The sequence below is a fragment of the Crocodylus siamensis genome, chromosome 8, assembly GCF_052110815.1.
Source record: "Crocodylus siamensis isolate JL-2025a chromosome 8, ASM5211081v1, whole genome shotgun sequence".
Taxonomy (NCBI): Eukaryota; Metazoa; Chordata; order Crocodylia; family Crocodylidae; genus Crocodylus; species Crocodylus siamensis.
In genome coordinates this window covers 41,869,535-41,876,566 of record NC_143402.1, presented here as the reverse complement: position 1 = coordinate 41,876,566, position 7,032 = coordinate 41,869,535, and the positions used below count along the sequence as shown (strand labels likewise).

The 7,032-nt window shown below is 56.0% G+C and overlaps 1 protein-coding gene across 3 annotated transcripts in view; it reads left to right on the top strand.

The window, feature by feature from the left end:
* Positions 1–2,141: 2,141 nt before the first annotated feature.
* The window catches only part of NHSL2 (NHS like 2), a 160,243-nt gene continuing 155,352 nt past the window's right edge, over positions 2,142–7,032 (top strand). For 2 of the 3 annotated variants that reach the window (XM_090061377.1, XM_090061376.1), the window contains exon 1: positions 2,142–2,553. In XM_090061377.1, the coding sequence (XP_089917503.1) occupies positions 2,286–2,553 (268 nt within the window). In that variant the 5' untranslated portion in view covers positions 2,142–2,285. The remainder of the gene's footprint in view (positions 2,554–7,032) is intronic. The other variant, XM_090061378.1, reaches the window with a different exon arrangement.

Genomic DNA, 7,032 nt, shown 5'->3' with positions numbered 1-7,032 from the left:
TCAAGACTTCCTGTCACATTCACAACCCCTCTTCACTCCTGCTGATCACTGTCAGAAAAGAGAAAGGACTGAAGAACATCAGTAAAAACTTCCAGTTCATAGTCAGTCCCTAACACTGCCTGGATCCTGCATTGCAGTGAAATTACTAAACTATGGGCTACCTCTTGCTATTCCACACACTAAGACCCAGCTGTGCACCTCAATGCCTAGGCTATTGCAGGCAGGTTGTACATGGTCCTTGTTGTGCCTTTTTTCCAGAGGAAAGCAAATCCCATCTGCCTCAAAAGCAGAAAGTGAGATATGGGAAAGAACCACAAATTTCAGTTGCTGCTGCCAGCCTTGTTAAGGAAATGTGTGCTCAGTAGAGCTGCAGAGAATATGCTGTATACCACCCTGCTGGAGAGCTCTGTGGCCTCTACTTTGTGTTGGTTGTGTTACCACAGCCACAAACACTTCAACAGCTAGAGAAGAGCTTTCATTTAGAGCCTGACACATCCAGCCCAGTGCAAAAGGAAAAATGTTTCCCACTGACCCCTGGCAGGGGAGAATCATGTCACAAAGGCCCCCTCACCTTTACTTACTCAGTGCTTTGCATTTTCCAAGAGGCAGCACATTGTGAACTATGTGCACATAGAGATGAGGCGCAGAATCCTATTTTATTTACATGCCCAAAGAGGAATTTCACAGTGATAATAGCTGCCATTTTTGGCACTTAGCTTGCTGGGAACTCGTGATACAGGTTCAACTCCCCTTTGGTTGAGGGGGGCCACGGCCCTGGGTCTCCTCCTTGGGCAACTGCCAGTGGGTTAAAACACAAACCCCTCCTCTAGGTTTTTTCCAGAATTTTGAGACTTATGACCAGCTATGTGCGTGAAGCTGCATGCCCGCCCAGCCAGAGCATGGACAACTGTGCATGTTTAGCCACTGTGTGGACACCTTGCATGTCCACACTGCACACAGCTGTAGGACCACAAGGTGTGCAAAAGCACCGAAAGTGACAGTTATGCCGGGCATATGAAGTGAAATAGGATTCTGCCTGGGAACTGAGTCACAGCTCTAAAACCCTTCATCACGAAGATTCACACTTAAGCCTGCCAGCAACCCGCTGCTGCAGTCCTTGGAGCAGCCGTTAGAGGGAGGTATGATCATAGGCAACTAGGCAAGTGACTGACACTGGCACCGGCTGGGGTGGGTGCTTGACGCCTCACCCGTGGTCCACATCCCCCAGCCTGTTACTACTGCACACTGACTAAGCGCCCTGGAGCCCAGGCATTAGCTCACAACACCCCAGGCCCCCACTGTGTCTTTAAGTATGACGCGTGGCTGCCACATCCCAGCTTCCCAAAGGTGGACAGCAAGGCCGGGCTCAGCTCAGGACTCTTGAGGCCTTTTGCCGTCTCTCTTCTTCCCAGAGCGTCAGAGAGGGTGCAAGCAGGGAACCGGGCTGAACTCGTAATCACCTCATGGGATCTGATAAGACACTCTTAAGGGGAAGGGAAGAGTGGTCCCAGGAGGGAGCAGGGGGACCTGGCTCTGCCTAGTCGCAGAAAGCACGGGAGTCACCGCCGGGCGGATCCAGGGGAGTGCGCTGGGGCACTTGCCTCCAGCCTTTGGTTTCTGCTCCAGCCACAGTTGACAGCGCTCTGCATTTGCATTTGCAGCCAGGAGGCGCCGAGGGGGTCACTTGGTCTCACGGCTCCTCAGCCTGTACCGGGGCCTCCTCGGCTGCTGCCTCCGGGCGGGAGCCACCCCCGCCTTGCCCCGGCCCCGCGGCCGCCCCCGGGCAGCAGCACGGCGCTCCCAGCCCGCTCCTGGCTCCGCCGCCGCGCCCCCGGGGCTCGCTGCCGTCCCGAGCCAGGGCCGGCCGGGCTTGGCGCCCCCGCACAGCGCCCAGGCTCCGCCGCCGGGGGGGCGCCGGCCCCGCGCCGCCTGTTCCAGGCCCAGCCCCGGCCGCCGGGCAGGGGGCAGAGCGGGGCCGCGAGCCGCGCCGCGCCGCGCCCACGTCCCCGCCCCAGGTCCCGGCCGCGCGGCGGAGCCCAGCCGCAACAGGGGCGACTGCCGCCGCGAGGAAGTGAGGCCGCGCCCCGGCCCGGCCCGCACAACCTCGACGGCTGCGCCCCACCGCCCCTGCACCCCGGGCCCTCCGCCTTGTGGCCGAGCGCCCGGGCCGGAGCGCGCGTGGGGCGGGGCCCAGCCCGGCCCGGCCGCGGAAGCCACCCCCCACGGTCCCTAGCCCCGCGCCGCGGGCGGACCGGGACCGGGAGCGGGGCCGGGGCGGCGCGGCGATGCCGTTCTACAAGCGCACGGTGCTGCCCCGCCGCCTGCGCCCGGGCGCCGCCGCGCTGCCGCTGGCCGAGCTGCGCGATGTGTGTAGCCTGGCCGCGCTCACGCTGCTGCGCCAGCTCGCCGACCTGTGCGGCCACTCCCTGGCGCTGCTGGGCGACATCGAGGGGCACCTGCTGGCGCTGGGGCGCCGCGCCGGGAGCCTGCACCGCCGCCTCGGCCGCCTGCGGGCGCTGCTGCGCCGTCGCCCGCCGCCCCCCGCCCGCCCAGGTAAGGCGCCCCCGGCAAGCGCTGCGTGAGGGACTCGGGCACCTGCTGGCGCGGCCGGGCCCTCGGGTGGAGGCTGGTGGGGCTCAGGCCGCTTTCCAGCGCAAGAAGAGGCAGTGAGCCTGTGAGGGCGCTCAGGGCGGTCCCCCGCGCCTGGCTGGATGACGGCAGCGGCCAGACCCGGCCCAGCCCGAGCTGAGGGGCAGTTGCTGGCACCGCGCCGCCGGCCAGTCTGTCTGTCCGTGGGTGGAGGGTTCTGTCTAGTTGCCCGTGGCTGTGGTTTCTGGTGTTCACTGAAGAGCAGGAGGATGGTCCCTGGTGGGCTGCCAGGAATCCTTGGCACTTCTTTTTCCTAGCAAAACCCCTGTTGTGCCAGGAGCTCCTGCCTGGAGGAAGGAGAGGGGCTAGCTGCAAGGTGTCAGGGAACTGGGGTGGTTGTGGCTGGTAAAATTCCCCCTGGGTTAAATGGAAACCAGATGGGACTCTGTCTTCTCCCCTCCCTGTGAGGGAGATTGTGTGTTAAGCCTGAGTTCACCCCAAGCAGCTCCACAGAGGCCTTGACATGCAGCCTGGTGTTGCCTCCCTCGGGCACCTTGTGCCGGCAAAGCTGGGAGTGCCAGGGTTAGGTGCAGTCTTAGGCACAGAGCAGCGTTTATGCTCCTGCTGCTTGTGCTTGTGTGGCTCTCCTGGGCACTCAGCTGCCTGGAACACATCCCATTGCACATGCACTTGCCACTCTGTGGTTGACAAGAGACTCCTGGTGGTCTCTAGGACGTGCAGGTGTTGCAGAGTCATCATGGGTGGCACAGGCAGAAGGAGAAAATATTTGGGGAGGCTGAGTGCACACACATGTGTGCACATGCACTCCCCCCCCCACAGGTAAGTCTCTGGAGGGGAAGAGGCGGCGGGGGCAGACAGGCTGCCACAGCGAGGGAGGTAGTGTGGGGCAGGAGCAGGGGTGAATGGGCCTCCAGGCAGCTCATCCAGGGGCTCTCCTGCCTCTGCATGCACCCTGGCAGAGACCTGGGGGCACTTGCCCCCCCAGATCTGTGCACAAGGCAGGGGCAGGCTGCTGCTGAGGGCTGGGGCTCTGCACCCTGCTGCTGCTGCTGCCTCGAGAGCCACATGATGTCATGTGCATCCCGCTGCTGGGAAGGCAGGGGACATAGCGCAGCCCAGTGGTGGGACATGTATGGCATCACATGCAGCTCTGGAGGCAACAGCAGTGGGGTGCAGAGCCCAGCCCACAGCAGCAGCCCGCCTCCACCCTGCACACAGATCCGGGAGGCATGTGTCCCCCTTTCCTCCCAGGATGCACTCCGCGGCAGAGCGCCCCTGGATGAGCCGCTCAGGTTCCGAGCGTCTGAGAACCCGCCCGGGGTCCCATTCACCCCAGCCCCTGCCCCACTCCACTCCCTCACTGTGGGAGCCTCAATCTGCACCCCCCTACCCCTTCCTCACAGAGTAGACTGCGACTTGCCTGCCGCGCTGGGCACTGATCCATATGCCAGGCTGCGCCAGAGCAGCAATAGTTTTAGCTATGCCTTTCCTTTATTTTTGTCAGGACATTGGGCCTTTTCCAGGCTAGTGGCCAAGTGAATGTTTCACACTGCAACCCAGGTTACTGGGAGCTTCTTAAGTCAAGACTCTGTCACTAACAGTGAGGTGTAAATACTAGCCAGAAGATTTAACACTTGTGTCTGTGCAGCAATCCATGCAGCCCTGATTCAGTACCCAAAGCCCTGCACTGGACTTACTATAAAGCTTAACGTGAATCCAGTGGGACTGATTGTTCCAAAATGCTAGTGGCTAGTATGAAAGGGTCTCCAACAGGCAAAGCCCAGTTGGAAACATTTACTTCAAAGACTTCAAACTTTCCAGTGCAATCTTATTCTCTGTGGCTAGTGCTTTTTTTGCAGGTACATAGGTTGCTGCTTAAGATACTAAAATTGTATTCTGTTTTCCTCATCTAACTCTCTGGTTTCCACTGGGTCTGAACTGTACCAATGTGCTTTTAGGGAGCAGGGTTGTTTTTGTAGTGCTTTCATTTCCAGTATCAAACATGGCTTTGGCACAAACTTCTATCAGGTCAGAATTTGAAGCTGTGTTTTGAAGGAGTTTAAATACGCTAATTTAAGATTAAGCATTTCATTCAAGTACATTTCCTCTAAACTCTGAACTTTTGGCAGGCTGGGTCCCTTGCATTTTCCACAAACTCTCTTGTGTGTGCCATCTCTTGCTCAGTTTGAGCGCTCTGCATGGAGCCAGGGGAAATTGCTGCCAGGCTCCCACAGTTTGTTTCCTGTATTCTGGGAGCAAACCAAAGTTTTCAGACTTAGCCTTTCAGATGCATTTCTATTGCAGGCCGTGGTGCAACAACTGAAACCTAAACAGCATAAGCAGCATGAAAGGACAAGGTTTCCACATCTCAAGGCAATCACAGAAGCAAAGCCTGGCTAAAGTAATAGTTTTTTGAAGCAAGAAAGGACTGTTCTGGTCCTCTTGTCTGAGCACTTGCAGGACATGGGTCAAAGAATTTCACCGAGTAATTATTGTGTCAAAACTTGTGATAAATTGTATTGAATCTCCACATAATGTTGACTGGTATGACAGGTGTTTAGGGATGGCTATCCCAGGAGGTTGACATTTTACACTTCTTGGGCAACAAGGTTTTGTCTGACAAATTGCATACTCTTAGGATCATCTAATTTGTAGGTTTTCAGGCAAAGAGATTTTTTCTTTCTCTGTAAAAAGGGAACAAAAATAGAAAATAGACCCTTGCCTGGGAAGGGCCTTGCATATATCATCTCTGCCCTCAGCACACTGGTCTTCTAAGGCTGGTCACTTCCCACTGTGAAGAGGCAGTGTGCCAGGGGCACTGGGCAGGGAAGGAGGGCAGCTTTGCTGTTTCTAGAAACTGGGACTGGGTCAAGGTTCATTGGCAGAGCTGGTCCACATCCTGTCTTTGCTGCCAGGCACCTATTTCACCTTCCAGGCATAGACAGCTTTGAGAAGCCTTAGCGGCTGGGAGCATGGAGCTTGCTGCTCTAGTCGGGAAGTGAGAAAACTAGGCTTATTTATTGGGATTCAGGTAGGACTGGGGACAGCAAGGAAGAGAGAGAGAAGATGATAGCTATGTTTATGGGGCTCTTCCCCTGGCTGATTTTAAGGTTGAGTCCTGCCAGGGCTGGGGGTGGTGGAGCCATGGCCATATTGGGTTTGTTCTAGTCACCATCCTTGGCTTGTAAGTGTCTCTTCAGCTCTGGATAGCACAGTGCATCCATCCTAGTGCAAATCTTGTAAGCTTTCTTCTTGGCATTGTACTTGTGTGTATTGTGATGGGTCCACATCTGCTGGCAATTGCTCCCATGGTAGCAATGGGCAGGTCAGCTCAAGCCACTTACGTCTGGCCAAGAGGTTGTAGCCATTTCTCTTGGATGTGGGGGCCTAGTGGCTTGATTAGTGCCATGCATTTTGCATGCAGATAGACATTTATCCAGAAAACGTAGCACAGATGCAACTTCTGCTTGCAATGGCTGCAATGTTGTCGGTGCTCTGAAATTTGCACTTCCTGTCATTTTCTGGATGCTACAGGTTCTGCCCCATAAACAGCTTCAGGATAAAATAAGGCAGTGGCTCTCCACTGAGGGTCTGTGGCCCCCTGGGAAGCCACGAGCAGGTTTCAGGGCATCTACCCAGCCTGATATGGGGAGAAGCTGCCTTGCCCCACCAGTTCTGAGGCGAGTTCTGAGGAGGGAGTGGGCCTGCCCCACCCAGCCCCATAGCCTCCATCTTGCAGACAGATGGGCAAAGCTCCACACTGCTGCCGCTCAGGTGAGTGGGGCCCTGGGGCTCCCCACTGCTGAGCCTTGCCCACTGCACCCACAACTGTGTGGGTGAGGCTGGGAAGCTGGGCACTTGTTGTGGCACAGGTGGGCCATGGAGTTTTTATAACATGCTAGGGGAGGGGCCTCAGGAAGAAAAAGGTTGCAAACACCTGAACTAAAGCACTGTATAAAAAGTGTTACTGCCCTCCATTTGCTTGGATTACAAACATGCCCAGGTATCAGGGTTCTGATCACAGTGTAAGATCTTCCAACTTTAAAATGTACCTCTTGGTTTTTATGTTCCCTACTAGGAAATTGATGGGAAATAAAAGAGTCTTCTCAAAACAGTAAAAAGAAGATGCATCACCTACAGGGAGCACAGGAGAATTTTCCTGGGCCGGTTATAACTTGAGTAGCCACGTGGATTTCAATAGACTTTTTCGAGCAGCATCATGTGAATACTCCTTATCCAATTATTGTGAAGCATTTTGCAGCATCCATTATTGAGCAGCCCTTTGAGTGTACCCACTTTGAAGGCATGGAAGTCAGGGCACTGGTAACTTACTAGGTTTGCCCAATATCACAACAGTTAGTTAGTTGTGAATGACACCCAGGAGTCCTGGCTCCCAATCCTGTCCTTCAAAGCACTGGACAT